At 50.8% G+C, this 17,215-nt stretch overlaps 3 protein-coding genes across 3 annotated transcripts; 1 reads left to right on the forward strand and 2 right to left on the reverse strand.

The window, feature by feature from the left end:
- Nucleotides 1-705: 705 nt before the first annotated feature.
- On the forward strand, nucleotides 706-11,491 carry atg2 (putative autophagy regulatory protein Atg2; the record flags this gene model as incomplete). The annotated part of the gene is made up of 11 exons (XM_025576325.1): nucleotides 706-867; nucleotides 994-7,134; nucleotides 7,763-7,764; nucleotides 7,865-7,914; nucleotides 8,154-8,196; nucleotides 8,431-8,556; nucleotides 9,107-9,229; nucleotides 9,611-9,622; nucleotides 9,925-10,346; nucleotides 10,411-10,493; nucleotides 10,541-11,491. The coding sequence occupies 11 exons, from the start codon at nucleotides 706-708 to the stop codon at nucleotides 11,489-11,491; spliced, it is 8,115 nt and encodes a 2,704-aa protein (XP_025432879.1).
- Nucleotides 11,492-11,930: 439 nt separating this feature from the next.
- On the reverse strand, nucleotides 11,931-13,736 carry BP01DRAFT_355311 (uncharacterized protein; the record flags this gene model as incomplete). Its single annotated transcript, XM_025574656.1, has 1 exon — nucleotides 11,931-13,736. A coding segment is annotated over exon 1 (1,169 nt), but the record flags the coding sequence as incomplete, so codon positions are not given.
- Nucleotides 13,737-15,795: 2,059 nt separating this feature from the next.
- On the reverse strand, nucleotides 15,796-16,364 carry BP01DRAFT_390571 (uncharacterized protein; the record flags this gene model as incomplete). The annotated part of the gene is made up of 2 exons (XM_025578010.1): nucleotides 15,796-16,167; nucleotides 16,242-16,364. The coding sequence occupies 2 exons, from the start codon at nucleotides 16,362-16,364 to the stop codon at nucleotides 15,937-15,939; spliced, it is 354 nt and encodes a 117-aa protein (XP_025432881.1). The 3' UTR covers nucleotides 15,796-15,936.
- Nucleotides 16,365-17,215: the final 851 nt, after the last annotated feature.

The following is a 17,215-nucleotide window of genomic DNA, read 5'->3' on the forward strand; positions in this document are numbered from 1 at the left end:
TCCTTGATTGGGATTCAGGCCTGAGTTCGAAGTCATGGGTCATGCGAATTCTCTTTGTACAGTACGTTGGCTGTGGCCGTCATAATTCCTCCTGTTGTGACCTGTTGTGCTGTATGTATGTACACATATCGGCCGACCACGACATCCTCACCTCATGAACTCATCATCATCATCATCATCATCATCATCATCATCATCACCACCACCACCACCACCAACAACAATAGCATCGAATCAATGTAGGTGTGAGTTGTCATGATGTGGTCTAGGTCAAACTAGTTTCGGTTGTTGGCTAGCCCCAGGCTCGAAATTCCGCCTGACTTTCTGATTGCTGTCGATCATCCCAGGATCCATCGATCGTTATCTCTTCTTCTTTCTCTTTGACTCCACTCCGTACCAGAAACTAAACTCAACGGCATTAAGCGCGTCCCCCCCTCCGCCATTTTCCCCCGAAACGTCATTCTCCCCCCGGCCCTGAAGCAACCCGCCTCAACCCTCCCGAAATTGCGTGTTGTTGCTGTGGCTCAGTTCAAATTTGTCTTCTGTCTTTTGTCTTCTGCCTACTGCCTGCTGCTTGGAGCCCCAGGCACCATTCACACATTTAGCCTCATTCTCTTTTTCCTTTCTCGTTGCCTTATTCTGTTTCTGCTCAGATGACTGTTGTGATCCTCAAATGAGCCCCCCGCCGGCTCCCTCCGCCCGAAAATGGCCTACTTCCTGCCTTCGTTCTTCCAGAAACGATTGCTGCGCTATGCTTTGTCTCGCTTGGAGCTAGTTGATACTGAGGCTCTGGATCTAGATGGTTTGGGCATACGATGGGGACAGCGCAGCACCGTTGAACTCCGGGATATCGGCTTGAAGCTTGAGGTGAGTGCAACGATGATCCGGCCCGCCGTTCGACTGCTCCGATCCACCCGTATCCAAAACCAACATTCATTCTCACATTCTCCATCGGTGAATTCCACTAATCTTTGCTCTTCACAATATGATTAGAAACTAGCTGCGTTACTTCACCTGCCTGCCTCAAGTGAGCTTCGAAGCGCCCGTGTCCGATACCTGAAAGTCACCATTCCCGCCGACATCTACAGTAGCAGTATCATATGCGAAGCCAGCGGTATCAATGTACATCTAAAGCTACTGTCGGAGGAGGCCTGTCCTACGGGGCAAGGAGACGGGGCCTCCAATTCACCCCATGCACCTAGCTCTGACACATTCATCCCCAACACTGCCGATCTTGCACAGTCTTTTCTCGAGGCTGAGCCCAAGGAGGAAAAGGACGAGTTGCAAGCCGCCATCTCCTCTCGGTCCCAGGTTTTGCAACGTACGTCGGCGTCGATCAGTGATGATGAAGAGGAGCTGGGTTTGGGCAACGAGACGGTGTCTCTGCCTAGCTTTGTTGCTGGATTCCTCAAAGGTGTCGCGGATCGCTTCCAGGTTCAGGTCGACGATATATCCTTTCGAGTCGATGTGGAGATGAAGCAAGATGGATCTGTCAGGAGGCAGCCGGAAGACAGACCTGATCTGATCACTGCACTGTTGACTGTTGGTCAAGTGAAGGTGGACGCTATCTCTGTACCTACTGCCACAGGTGGAGATCGATCGCCGAAGGGAAGACGATCGATCTCGCTCTCAGATATCAATCTTGCATTGGTGTCGGAACCAGGTGTCTTCGCCAACTATGCACGATTCGCTGCTCCCCCTTCCCCTTCGACTCCAGTCCAGGCGAAGACCACTCAGCCTCCGAGCCGAGCCTCTTCCCCTCCGCCTGAATACTCTTCGGGCACCTCCACTCTTGAAATGACACGATCGACTATACTTGAGCCATCGGCGCCAGCCATTGACTCTCAACGCCTTGACCGACATGCCCCAAAACTCGAAGGGTCCGTATACACCTATGACGGAAGGTTCTCAGACGCCGACACGGAGGAGGGAGAAACACGGCCTTATGGTTACTTGGAGGAATCTCAGGATTTCGCTGATGATGACAAGTTGTTGGATAATCCTGCCTACCTTGATTCTGTCATCAACTCTCAGATTCAAGACGACGAGTTGGATGAGCTGGAAAGTCTGGCCAGAGAAGCTGATCAGTTTACTGCAAGCGATGAGCTTGTCCCGCGCCCTCTACAAGTGCCCGCACATGGCCTCGCGGACTCGGCTCAGGATACACATAATGCAGTAGTACTAGCACTGAGGCCACGAGTGTCAGAATTGCATGAGGTCGCACATTTTCCCGAACCTAGTTTGCCTCAATCACGACCGGCGCTTCCTGCACCCGATGCAGAATCCGATCGAACCCCGGAGCCGTTCCCACCTATCCAGCTATCGCTACCTACATCCGCGCCACCTTCCGAAACCGATAGTTCAAGTTCAACCAGTGGGTCTTACCATCAAGGAGATCTTAGTGAATCTCGATTGTTCTCCCACGACGAAGCACAAAGCATGTACATGAGTGCTATGAGCCATGGTTTCACGGCGCGAAGCTTCATGCCGAATATGCCGGGTGCTTGGGACTTCTCTGAATCTCAGACTATGAAGGAACCCGTTGCAGAGTATGCAGTCACAGGCAGTTCTACCGGTGGCCCTGAGCAAGAGGACAACGATGGGATATCTGTAGCGACACCCAAACTCACCCCTCAATCTCAGCCAGCCCTGTCTCGGTCTCAATCAACCGAGCAACAGTCGCCAGTTTATCATCCTCAGTCTGATCGGAACGCAGGACTATCCGTTCAGGCTTCAACTGGAGAACAGAAGTCGCCAGACGTTGCGAGAACATTTTTTAGCATTGATCGGATTCAGATCTCAATCCCTTCCAGCAACTCTGACCAAGAGGACAGTGAGGAATCTGCAGGACCCAACCGAAGGAATTCGAATGACAACCCGAGGGGACCAACCGTCAAGTTGCACGAATCCCTAGCAGAGGACGGCCTCTTGAACTCGTTGATGCGATCTCGTGGCGAAACAATCACGCCTATTCCTCCTATACACGATGCTAGAGTGTGGGGTCAGCATGGACTTGGCATAGATAATCACATTGTGTTGGAAGTGTTCTCTGCAGAAGTCCATTTTGACATCGCAATAGGTTGGCTGGTGGTCAAGGTTGGGCAAAAGATACTAAATACATTCGGTGGTACGGCGGATGACACGACAAGAGAATCTCGTCCGCCACAGAAATCGCGGGCGCCCCAAGCCTATCGCATTTTCCTTGATAGCTTTGTTATCAAGTTTGTTGAGCATGTCCATGGGCACGCATACCCTCCATCCCCCGACACGTCGATATTTATTACCTCAAACCAAGAAGAAACTCTACTACAGGCCGTAATCTCGGGCTGCAGAGCTGATATTGGAGTAGACGACGATATCACTACTCTGCATCTTGATGTGACCAAATTCATGGTGGGCTTTGCGGATGAGGAACTAATCTCTTTCAGCGAGGAACTCAAGATGCGCGAGTCCATTAGGGACGTCACTTCTTCGAGTCAAGGTGACATCGCGTTGAAGGTCTACATGTCTCCGAAAGCGAAAACGGTTGAGCTCATGACACTCCCCTTGCAACTTAATATCAATATTCAGCGGCTAGAAGAGGCCATGGGCTGGGTTGGTGGGCTGAGCACCATTTTGGAGCTTGGAAGCTCCATTTCATCTAGCTCTTCCAGTAAAGGGCCGAGCAAGGACGCACCGAAGCGTCCTCGCGGTGTACACTTCGAGAGTGGCCCTCCCCCAGCGACTGCACAGCCACCTAAAACCGCACCCATTAAGGTTAATGCTCGCATTGGGGGCATTGCACTCAATATTATCGGGGAAAATCATTACATCAAACTTAGGACAACTGCACTTAAGCTTGTCAGTCGATCTGAGGGCTTAGGAGTTCAGATTGATAAGGCGAAATTGAGTGGGCCATTGCCTCTGAAGTTCGACCGCGATGCGCCCGCTACTGTGAGCTTGGATGATCTCAGATTTGAATACCTTTTTGCCCCCAAAGAGCGCGATCTTGATCGACTTCTCGCGTTGATCACACCTTCGAAAGATAAGTACGATGAAGACGACGACATAATGCTGGATACGCTTTTCCGTCAGCGTAATCAGGGATCCGTTCTTCGTGTGACGATTGGCGGGATGAAGGCCATCATCTCTCGAACCGCCGATATGGAGTCCCTTGCGCAGCTTGGGGACGAGATAAGTCGACTGTCGAACGTGACTAAATATCTGCCTGAGGACGATCGACCCGGGGTCCTGACTTTGTTATTGATCCGTGATTTTGAAGTGCAAACATACCTTGGTGGAAAGGTGGGCGTCATGACAGCTAAGCTTCAGAATACCGAAGCAGCATATATAAGTCTTCCATCCCTTGTTGCTGCTCAAATCGGTCACATACAGGTTGCAAGGAACGGAGATGAGGAACTTGTCGGCGATGCTCTTCCCGGCATTGAAGGATCTTCCTCTAGTGACACTGCAGCACCGGTTCTCATGGCCCGCTTCATCGCGGATGAGATGGATCCTACGATCAAGATCAAGCTACATGGCCTTCGTGCAGAGTACTCCCTTCCTTCCGTCATCGCATTCCTCGGACTCGGAGATGAGTTGACAACCGGTGATGTCGCTGCGAACATGGCAAGTTCAATAGCCAACCTTGCTGAGCGTCAGCCGGTGCATTCGCAAATGACTCGAAAAGAACCGAACCAGGAGTCTCCGTCAAAAGCCTCCAAGTTGACAGTCGATCTTCGAGACTGTGTCCTTGGTCTGAATCCACGCGGCACCCCTGCGAAGGGTCTCGTTGTCCTGACCAACGCTAAGTTCTCTGGTACCATGCATGACGTGGTCTCTTCGGAAGCGGTTTTGGATCTTCGAAAGGCATCGATTATGGTTATCGACGATGTCAAGAACGTTGACCTCACGGATATCCCTCATCCAAGGAACTTGAACTCCCCTCAAACCGCCCAGGTTCAATCTTTGATTGGCAAAGGCTATGTTTCAGTCTGCACAGTTTCTTCGGCCACGGCTACCGTGAAAATTGTGCGCTTGAGTGAAGACGGGGACAAATCTCTCGATGTCGAGCTCAAGGACGATTTACTCATTTTAGAAACTTGCGCCGATTCCACACAGACTCTCATAAGCATTATGAATGGGCTGCAACCTCCTACGCCCCCAAGCGTGGTCATGAAATATCGAACCGAAGTACTCCCCATACAAGACATGATAGCGTCTTTCACAGGAGATGCATTTGTGACTGATCAATTGGAAGATGCTACTGCCGCCACGCCTGATCACACCGAACAAACACGAGGTGTAGGAGAGGAACTGGATGATGAAGTCGAATATGTGAGCGTGGATTCCGGGCAAAGCTCTCTGCAGGGAGCCGCCTTCGCGACAGGGTCAAATGAGCTACTGGACAGTTTCCACTCGCAGTACCATGTCTCGTCAAGTGTCTCGGATCTCGACTTCCGTGAAGACCACTTTGCGCAAAAGTCTGCTGTTGGGGGTACGGCACATAGATGGGATTCGACACAGAACACCTATGGTCTCTCGGACGACTCGAAGCTTCAGAGAAGCCCCTTGCGAGTGAGAGTACGTGACGCTCATGTGATTTGGAACCTGTTTGATGGCTACGATTGGCAAAGAACACGAGATACAATCAGCAAAGCGGTTAAAGAGGTTGAAAGAAAGGCGACTGAGCGCCGTGCCCGCACCGGTAGTCGAGCGTCTCCGAGCTTTGACGAGGAAGAGGAATCCGTCATCGGAGACTGCCTGTTCAACTCGATTTACATTGGTATCCCTGCCAACAAAGATCCCCGAGAGCTTCGCAGCGATATCAATCGGAACATTGATGACCTTGTCAGTGAAACCGGGAGTTATGCCACCACTACAACTGTGACCGGAGCAAATGTGCGGCAGAGTCAATCACCTTCTTTGCGGGGAAAGAAACTACGGTTGTCGCGGAGCAAGTACCACAAAATGACCTTCGAGCTTAAGGGAGTATGCGCAGACCTGGTTGTCTTCCCGCCCGGCCTGGACGAGACGCAAAGCTCTTTGGACATTCGGGTGGATGATGTGGAGATCTTCGACCATGTCCCTACCTCGACATGGAAAAAGTTCGCAACTTATATGCATGAAGCTGGCGAAAGAGAGAGTGGAACGAGTATGCTACACCTCGAAATATTGACCGTCCGACCTGTGCCAGAGCTTGCCGCTTCCGAAATCGTTCTGAAGGCGACTTTGCTCCCTCTTCGATTGCATGTCGACCAGGACGCTTTGGACTTTATCTGCCGGTTCTTCGAGTTCAGGGATGACACTGCACAAACCCCGACCGCTCCGAGTGATGTTCCCTTCGTGCAAAGAGCTGAGATCAATGCCGTGCCAGTGAAACTGGACTTCAAACCTAAACGTGTCGATTATGCTGGCCTCCGTTCGGGTCGCACCACCGAACTCATGAATTTTGTCGTACTTGACGGAGCAGATATGACGATGCGGCACGTCATTATTTACGGAGTTTCTGGCTTTGATAAACTGGGTCAGACGCTCAATGACATATGGATGCCCGATATCAAGCGTAATCAGCTACCTGGTATCCTCGCTGGTTTAGCTCCTATCAGATCTCTCGTCAACGTGGGTGGAGGGGTCAAGGATTTAGTTGTGGTACCTATGCGCGAGTACAAGAAGGACGGTCGTATCGTACGGAGTATTCAGAAAGGCGCCTCGGCATTCGCTAAGACCACCTCAACTGAATTGCTTAGACTAGGGGCCAAGCTTGCGCTTGGGACGCAAACGGTGTTGCAAAGTGCCGAGGACATGCTGACCAACGCCGGTGCACCAACTGCAGGTCAAGACGATGATCTTGGCGACGATGAAGATGCCAAGAAGATCTCGCTGTATGCCGATCAACCATATGGGGTTGCTCAGGGTCTTCGAGGCGGGTTCAGAGGATTGGAGCGCGACTTGCTCACGGCACGGGATGCCATTGTAGCGGTCCCTGGCGAGGTAATGGAGAGCGGAAGTGCCAAAGCTGCTGCCAAAGCTGTGATGAAACGTGCGCCGACTCTTATTCTCCGTCCTGCGATCGGTGTCACCAAGGCTGTGGGCCAGACGTTGCTGGGCGCGGGCAACACCCTCGATCCGAGCAATCGCCGCAAGATGGAAGACGTAAGTTGGACACTTTGGGGAGTCTGGTCTCTTTTCACTCTTTTCACTAACGCACTGACTCAACAGAAATACAAACGCCATTGAACGACTTGATGCAATTCCCGGACGATCTACTTGATGACTTGAATGCTTGATACCACACCAATTATACTGCAGTCAAATATCGCTCTCTGAGCGTTTTCTTTTTTTTTTTTACTCGAGTCGAGACATAGCTGATGACGGCAGCTGCAACTCGGCTACTAGTGACAAAGTGATGGTGAGCTGTAGGTAGGGAATGCTGGTATTTATACACGTGTGCAGGGAGTTTTCTTCACATTGGGTTTTTATTTCTTTATGATTTATGATGGGTGATACTCCGATTTGACTTCTTATCTTACTGGGTCATGTGATACATTTGTTGTCTTTCGCCACTCGAGTCAGCATTTAATGGTGTTTGAATATCTCTTCTCTCGTTCTTCCCTTGTTAAAATGTTCGATTGGATCTAGGGCACATTTTGGCTTTGGGGGACCGGTAGACTGGTTGTAGAAACTTGTCCAATTGAGAATATATATTGTGTTTGGACCTCGGTGACTATACCAACGGATGATTCAGAGCAGCTTCGAATGTCGTTTGGCATCAAACCTCTAGGCGTGAGTCGCCTGTAGATATTATCAGTATGATGCAGTCCTAGAACTATTTCTAGCGCTGAATTCCTCCATTTCACATATTTTGAGACTATACATCATGTAGGAAAGGCAGTAAGGATAAGAGCCTACAATCCCGACTAGCCAGTCGGGATTGTAGGTTTCAACTTATGACTCTCGGTCTACGGAGACTCGTAGTAGGTACCTGAGCCAGTCCGCCGAAACAGATGAACACCCCGTTGGAGGTGACAATGAACCCGCCAAGTTATAAACTGAGCAGTAGTATGCTCTGTGTTCTTGTAAGATGATTGGGGTAGGTACTAAAGGTAACTAGGTACAGTTCGTTCACGTCCCAATGTATACTAAGTAGATACCATATACTTTTATGTACCTAGTGATATACAGTAGGTACCTTACCCAGGCACTAAGTCTATACAGGTCTGTACCTTAGGCACTGCGTATCCGGAACACATACATACCTTAATGCATGGAGATAAGGTCACTCGCTGTACTATACGTCGCGTGGGGAGGGGGGATTTTGGTGGAAGGCCATGCAAGCAAGGTCCCATCGTTACTTTATGATACTGTAGTTACCCGTGCTTGCTTCCGTGTAAATCACGATTAGATGGAGGCTGTGTGTATGCCTGTACTGTGCTGTGCATTACGCTTTAGGCGACAGTGGGTTGATCTCATTCTCCGCTCTTCGGATGACTGGCTGCCTTATCGGAAGGAAGTTTACTCGAAACGGATGGATGTTTTGTGGGCTTTGGAGCCGCAGTTTGGGTTATGGGTATATGGGTATGTGAGAGGGTGAGTGTAGGTGTGTGTGAGTGGGTGGGTGGGTGGGTGTGTGGAAAGTGTTGAGTTATTGGCTCCTCGTGATAGGAGTTGAGCAGGGATTATGGAATGTGGCAAAGGGAATAATGGGGGGTGCAAGTCATATGGTGTGGTGGTGATGGAGTTGAGGGTTTTGAACGGAAGAGCCAAGTCGGGGGTGGGTGTGTGTTTTAAGTGCGGTGTAATCCAATTCCATCTCACCAAGAATATGAGGAGTTCTCTGCTGAATGCCGAATGAATGAGAGTCTGATGGAAATCCTAAGAAAAGAAACGGTCAGCAAAGCAACCTTGCCGGTCATTGCCACAGCCACATTTGACGGGTCTGATTGGATGTATAGCCTGCTGTAGTCGACATGAAACCAGTCACACTCCATGCACTCATTGGTAGATGAAGTGAAGTTAGTCTCAGGGTGGGTTGAAACAACGATCGTCAAGCGGAATGAAGTACGAAGTACGGAGTACGGAGTACTCTGTAGTTAATACTCACAAAGTACCTTGTGATCTCTGCCAGTCTTGCTGGTGGTGCCATGTACTCCAAAAGTACTCCCCTCCTCATTGCTGCCCAAGTGGGAATTTCCCGACGGGGCGAACAACTCGAACTCCTCTCCTCCCTCTGCAACCTCTCGCTCTACATGTACGAGTATCTTTAGACCATGATGATGCAGGACCCTGTCCGGAGTCCTGTCATTGGTCCGCCCTTATGCATGTCAACCTGCAGATTGACCTGGCTATGCATTTAAAGTACCTTGTTACGGAGTACTTCTATCGCTTCCCATTCCTATCGAGTGATCGTCTTTGCGCTGCAGCACACCAGCCGCAGTAGCGAGCAAGAAGCAGCAGCAGCAGCAGCTTCTTCCTTTCTTTTGCTTTCTTTTATTGTTTATATTTTTTACCCTCTTCTCTCTTTTTCTCTTTCTTCTTCGCTTTCTGCCATCCTTCTTTCCACTGAAGGTTGACGATCTTGTCCTTCGCTACATTAGGGTGACTGACTGTTCTACTTTCTTGATCGATCTAGATCGCTGCGGAGGTTTGTTCTCGTGCGACTGTGACACTGCTTCAGCTCGAACCGTTAGCTGCCCCTCTTTGAGACAGTCGGTCTCGCTACCATCCGGAGTCTTCGCTGACAATCCGCCCATTGTTGTATACGCTGTGTCTTGTCTCAATTGATCCAGTCGCTGCTGATGTCAACCAACTAAAACGATCTGCACGTCCCCAATGCCAGCAATCAACAGGGCCGGGTTGGAATCCTCTATTGCTCTCATGTCCCGCAGCAGTTTCATTCTTCTCCATTCGTCTTCTATACTTGCCCTCGCTCGACCCCGGTCCCAGTCAAGGCACAAGCCGCCAATCTACAATGACGATAGCTCTCGAGGGCGGGCCACCCTACTATGGATCCCCTCACCACCCCGACGCTATACATTATATGTCGACGTCGCCTGCCTCTGACCCTCTCCAGTCACTCGCTTCAAAACCCCCTGCTATATGCTCGGCAGGATACGCGGGGAACCTGTCGCTGCACAATTACCGCAAATTGCTGTCAGACAGTGATCCTTTCATCGATGGCCAGGACGGGAAGCTGCTCAGACGCAAAGACGCCGCTCTGCATTTGAACCAGAACCAGCCTGGTTCCGATCCAGCCATTTTTCCTTGTCCCATGTCATCTCCAGCTTCAAGTCCGCCGCCACTATCGCCGTCCTACTCCCCTAGCGCTAGAAGCGATCAGGATCCGGAGATCCTGCACGGCTTTGGCCGTAAGTAGCTAGCTACTCCACTGTTGCTCTTTATTATCCTGCAAACTGCTAACCAGCCATACAGTGTCGCCAAGTGCCATTGTGTCTGCCCCATTGAGTGCACCATTGAGTGCAACATACCCTGGGGAGAACCCGCACAGGCTTTTGGTAAGTAAGGATCCCGCTGCAGCCTTTCACTCTCAACTCTGACGTAGGTATGCGATCAGGATACATTCCGGGACAGACTCGAAAGCTATCCCGAGCCAGGCACAGATCCGGAATGTTTCACCCGCAGACACACTAGGACCCGCTCCGACTCCATTTTATGGAGCATGAAGAAAACAACAGCGACCATTGTTGACCACGGCACGTCATTCGAAATCATTAACCCGCATGAGTCGCTCGATTTTGCTCGGATCGTCTCGTTCATCGAGGATGTCGATGGCTATTCATTACGGGCCTCCAGTGGCCACCAGCGCGATTCATACATCGAGGTGATCAATGAATCGGAGGTAGTCCTCGATCATGAAGGCCAAACGGGCATTGAACAGGCCGAGCCATCCTCGGACACGAATCCACAGCAGGTGCATCACGATCTGGTTGGAGACTCGCCGCACCTCCCCATGCCGTCGATATCGGAACTCCTGGAATGCGAGGAGGCCGATGACACGCCCTCAAATTACTCGCGCTCGCCCGGCCGCACGCGAAAGCGACCGGCGCCGCTCAGACCGCGGGCCTGGACTACGGACGAGGGGGACCTCGGGGAGCCGGGCTCTCCGATCCGAGAAGATAGCCATTTTCGGTCGCAATCACATGTTCCACTGCCCGTCCCCTCCCCCTACTCTCTGGATGGAAACCATCCGCCCTCTTTGGCCAGCACAGCAGCCTACTATGATCTTGACCTCTGGTACGGGCCCCATGGGATCGACCCCAGCCGCCACGGTCATCCTCATCCACTCCACTCCAATCCTGCCTCATCACATAATCTCTGTCCGTCTCCCATATATATTCCCCATACAGCCCTGCATCAGCAGCAGGAGATCCGTATTCAGAGTGGGATCACCAAAATCACCGACCGTCGTAAGAAGAACGCTAAAGGCGGGGGCAGTGGGCCTCTCAAGCCTTTCAAGCGGTTATACAACATGTTTCAACGCAAGCGGCAGTGACCTTGCGATTTTCATTCGTGCATCCGTCCTTGATTCTCTGAACCTGGCGTTGTATCCTTGAGATTTGGTGTATTGATGTCTCCGATGGTATGTGCGAGCGCATGCCAAGGTGGTTTCTGTGAGCGGTTCTGTTTCTGTCCGTATCACTTTGAGCGATTGGCAAATGCCTATCTGTGCACGTTTATTAGGGCCTTTGACAGGATCCAGCGGTACTTGTTCTTCCTTTCAGTTGACTTTCTGATGTCGATGTTGAGCAGGGCATGAAGTGAAATAGAGTTGTGTTAGTTGCCAGGCGGTCCGGATCCCTGAGGTAGTTTGTACGCTACGCTTAGGCTTTAAGGTGTTTCGTTGAGGAAGTCCAGAATAAAAGTACGAGATGGGCCGAACAGAGGGACGTATGAACATGTATAACTGAAAAGAAGAATGGAAGTAGCGTTTAGATAGTATATAAGTGACTTTTCGCGCTGCGCCTCTGAGAATATCCACGTTGCGCAGAGGAGCCATGAAATTTAAATGTACCATAAATCGAGTAAATAAGTAAAGTGATGACCAAGATAGGAAAAGCAGACAGTCTGGGTATCTTTCTTTGTTCGACATGCACACAATGCACAAGCAAATTCCAAACCCTGAAAGAAAAGCATTGCCATAAGAAGAGTAATAGTGGAAGGAAGCAACATCGAATGTGAGCAGTAGTGGAACCAGGATATAGTACAAGAGAAATCCAACCAGAAGAGAAAGCCTTAAAGAAGAAAAAAAAAAGGTGAAAGATACCAGAGCAGGCATCAGACCGAAAGAAAGGAACACGCGTAGTAGTTAGAAGTGACATATCCAACCCACGACAAGCGACATGTATATTTATAAATATCGAAGCAAGGTTAAGACGATGAGAGGTCCGTCCCACCTCACTCAACCATCGAAGCAAGCGCCGCACTAACAAGACTCTTCCTCCGCAGTCCCTGTTCACTTTTCTTGCGCAGGTCCCGGGTCGAGCTGAAATGATGATAGCTCTTCTCGATGCGCCGAGAAGAGGATTGCAGCGCACTGACGCTGCTCTTTCTCCTTGACCGGGGGTAAGATTCTCCCGCTGACGATGACGAGGAAGAAGAGGCCGATGCGGACGTAGGGGAGGAGGAGGATGCGTCTGTAGCGCCACCGCCGCCGCCGCCGGGACGGAACCGACTGCCGCGGGACGAAGCTGTGAGGGCGCGTCTGCGCGGGGAGGACTGCGGGGGGAGCGAGCTAGGGTGCCAGTCGTCTTCGCAGGTGGAGTAGTTATTGGAGACGGCGGTGCGCAGGGCCTCGTCTTCGGAGATCAAGGCCAGGCGGATGGCTTCTAGGTCGGTGGGGTTGGAGTATTGCAGGCGGGAGATGTGTTGGCGCTGGGCGCGGACGGTTGTGGTGGTGTAGGGGTTGTGGTAGCTGAGTTGTTCTTGATCGTCTGCGTTGCTGAGGTCCATTGGGGTTGTGGAGTCGGTCGGGGAGTTGTAGCTTTCCGCGACGGGCGCGGACGTGGGGTTCAGGTATGGGGAGGAGGAGGTAGGTGGGAAGGTCGGGGAGAGGGAGCCGGAGGTGAGGGATTCATCGTCCAGGTCAGTGTCTGGGGGTGTGAGGACGTAGCCGGGGAAGAGCTTGGGGCTGCTGCTGCTGTGATTGTGGTTGTGGCTGAAGTGGAGGTCGGAAGGGGAGGTGGGAGAGATGGGCGCATCGGGGAAGCGGTCATCGCAGATGGCGGGAAAGGCATTACCGGAAGCGCCGCCGGATGGGTTCTGCAGGGTATGCTCGTGGAGTTTCTTGGTGAGGGTGCTGATGGAGAAGCGCTTCTGCTCGTATGCGGAGAAGGGGACGGAGGTGGGCGCTTGAGCCGGGCCGCCTCGGGAGTAGGAGGCTCGCGACGAGCGCGAAAGGGTGCGCGGAAAGCGCTGCGCTGAGGAGCGTGGGGAGGGACACCGCGAGGACAACGGGGAGATCAATCCGCTGTCGTGGTCGAGGGTGCGGCGGTGGTATTCATCGTTGTCCAGGGCCAGGCGGGGAGGCCGAGTGGAGGAGGGAGACGAGAAAGAGAAGTCCTCGAACATGGTGATATTACCGCTGTAATCAAAAGTGGCACCGTTCTTGACTATGCTAGATGGAAGTAATTTCCTCTCGAAAAGTCGAGGGGGGAAATGACTTAAAAAGTGATGAAGGTGGAGGATGGAATTATCAAGACATGGGGAAGGGGAAAAGATAGATAGGGGGATGGAGGAAGAGAGCGCGCGCGCGTATATTGTGCCTGGACCCGAGATTATAAGGCTAGAGCGAGAAAAGAAAACCACAGGTCCCACAGTGGCCAACTTTCACTTTTTTTTTTTTTTTTTTTTCTTTTGTGGTTTTTGATTCTGATTCTGGAAGAGAGGGGCGAGTTTCCTTTTGCGTAAAAGAAAGAAGTAATGAGGCCTGAACCTTGGATGGATACTGGAGCAGTGGATCCTCACTGAATACACTGGATACACTGGATATACTGGATATTTAGTATTCCGTAGGGCGTGGTGGGAGGGATGGGAGGGAATGGGCCAGACTTCCAAGAGACAAGAAAGGAGATGAGATAGGGGAGAGACTGGAGCAGTCTATTCAAACTACATCCTGTTCAGTATTAAGTTACAGTTACAACAGTTAACTCCGTACATCCGTACATATCAAAGGGCGTTATCATATATTGCCCCTTTATTTGCTTTATTGGACGTGGCGGCGGATCGGGTTCCGGCGTCCAGTTTTGGCCGGGAGGAAGCGAAGCGGCCTTTTGTTCCGTGAGAGCCTCTCCTTTGTTAACAACCCTTCATTAACTACAGTGCAATGCAGTGCAGGGCAGTGCAATGCCTATTACACAAGCCCAAAGGGATAATTAGTTAGTTATCCAACAGATCTTGATCGGATTTTCACGAGATCAGGGAGGAATATCGCTCCCTCTTTCACTTCACAGGAACACTTAATCTTACCCCAACTGCGCCACTGTAAAAGCAATCTCGAATATGGCTCCAATTTTTTCCGGTTTGGACCCTTCCTTGTCGCCATCAGCCTTAACTGCTTTCGATCCAAGACTTAAATTACGCTCTTCGCTCCGACTCGAACCTACTCGGAGATGTCCGTTCCTTTGGGAATAGTGTGTGTCTATCACCCAGGGGGGAAGTAGTTAGTGAGTACAGGTACTCCGTACTTTTGACAACTTGAGATTCGTCAGGCATAACTTCTATATTGTGAATGTAGTTATGTACATACCGGGAGTAGCCCCGCCTCTCCATCCGAGGAGGAAGATCTGTGACTCGTGACCAGCACTTCGTCATCTCAAGTTGTTTCCCTGACACTTTTGAGCTCTCGCCTGTCGTAAAACGGTTTTCTTTTTCCCAGTGACGTGTCATGCGGCTTGTCCAGGACCGTTGGTGAGAGATTCCTTCCTGTCAGTCTCCGCAGACTGTGGGGGTGTGGCCGAGGTCGGCTCGTCGGGAAGAGAACGGCTCGTCGGGAAGAGAACAAGTCTATCGTCTTTAACTAGTGACAGCCTTCATGCCTCGGATGGAGACTAGAACAGAACAAAGCGATTGCGTTAACCAAGCTTGGTCCGGCGGGTATAATTTCGCCCGACTTCATTCGCTTTGGTGCGTCCTCCGACATACCCATGGTATCTGATCAACGTCTCCAGACACGCAACAGTGGGTGTTGGAAAATCAGTAGCCGGGTCTAGAATGGAGTCTCAATTTTAGAACGTCTTGACTCTCGAGGCAAATCGGCATAGAGGATAGCGGCGCTAACGCTCAGAAACGAGAGTTGGGCGTCGAAGAACCCGCTGTGGGCCGATCTGGCCCCCCATACCCCGTAAGCGCGACTCGCGTCGCAGCCATTGGTTTTCAAGGCATGCTGTTTTGTGCATGATTCGGGTGGAAATTATGGCACTGGTGATATCATTGGTGCTACGATCCTGGAGTTCGGGAAAATATGATTCCAAGACATTGCGGGAAGATATTTATAATCATTCATCAGGCTGCGGTATAACAGGTAGCTTAATACGCTGCACCGGCGTAAAACTGTATATTTATCGGAAGACGAACTTAGTAATCGGAACGAGGATCGCTCGATGAGAGGGTCTACGAGATCAGAAGTCATTTATAGCCTACACAGGTAGTTGAATAGAGTACGATAGATAATTGGCAGGACTTTGCGGAGCATTATTCGAATACAATCGGGGCATAGACTCGTGACGGAGAAAGGTAGATAAATCAAGGCTTTCGAGGTAGAATAGGCTGAAGGCCTCAGTAATGAATGCAGTGTCAAACACGCATCTGGATGAAAGCAGGAGGAGCTGAAATGCAAGACTATCGATCTCTCAAGAGAACAAAGCAGACTCCGTATCACAATATAGAACAGTTACCCAGCCGCTGTGCGTCGACTGACCTAAATTTACCTGCTGACGTTTCTCAGCGCCGCAGATGATCAATGATAGTCGAAACCTTGCCGAGCAAGGAGTAACTGACAGATGGCTCGATAAAATCATCATCGTCATCGTCATCGTCGTCGTCGTCAGAGCTGTCGGTATCACCTCGCTTCATCTTGGTGACAGATTGGATTGAGTCCAAGGCGTCATCGGCAGGGTTGAACCTCTCTACAAGATGCTCATTCTGTGACACTCGCGCATTGATGGAGGCAATCTCCACCGAATGGTGGTTTTAATGCGATTGTGAGCGAGAGGCACTCTGGTGACAAACACACCACGTGGGCTTACCTGGTTGGTAGCATGCTGCGGCGCGACTGGGCCGGCTTCCACGAGGGAGATAGTCGAGAAGGCATACAGAAGCATAAGAAGGCCCAATAGGGAAGCGTTAGAGCGAAGGGATGGCATGGTCATGGTTGATTTGACCCAGAAGAAGTGGCGAAGTTCAAAGGTTGTCCAATGACAAAGATTGAATGTTCAGGTAGATCACGATCTGCGTTAATTTTGATAAACTGAATTGCTTGACTTGGTGAGTGACAAACGAGCCCTAATCCTGCCTTTTATAAGTATAATCACTGTCCGGAAGTTGTAGACAGTTGACACCAGCTGAAGCTGAGTCCTTCCTGAAGCGTAGACAACTACTTCTTCAGGGCAGGTGCAGCAGAACAATGTCTACACTCCTAATGCGACACGACACTCCATAAGGCTGTGTCAAGTCTAAACTTCCGCATATGTGTTGACAGCAGAGGAATCGAAGGGATGCACATTGGTGCATAAGAATAGATGTGTATGCCCTAGCCGCATGCATATCGCATTCCCATGCGAATTCAAACGCAGAGTTTCAGCCTCACATGAGTCAAGCTTTATGCCGATGGCAGAAACAGGGCATAACTCTATTCATAGAATCATAGGGCACATTGCGTCATAATGTTGATCGTGCATTCCTGCAGATTGTCTTTGAGATGCGCTTTCACGGTTTCGGAATGACAACTTAGCATTCATCACTTGAAGAGCGACTTGAAGAATGTGGCTAGTGCTAATCTGGTAGGGCAATGTAGTACAAGAGACGAATGACGTCTTTCAAATGTTCCATCGAGCGATTTTTGTGCCTGCATCGAATCTCATTGGTGAGTTTGGATTTTCCGAGCTGAGTGGATGTATGTAGGCATGAAGGCTTTCCAGGGCCGCGATATTGTTAGCACTGGACTCTGAGTTGGGACGTCGTCTGAACTCAGCTGCCTCCGCTGAAGTTCTCTTTTGGCTGT

Source organism: Aspergillus saccharolyticus (assembly GCF_003184585.1).
Source record: "Aspergillus saccharolyticus JOP 1030-1 unplaced genomic scaffold BP01scaffold_9, whole genome shotgun sequence".
Classification (NCBI taxonomy): domain Eukaryota; kingdom Fungi; phylum Ascomycota; class Eurotiomycetes; order Eurotiales; family Aspergillaceae; genus Aspergillus; species Aspergillus saccharolyticus.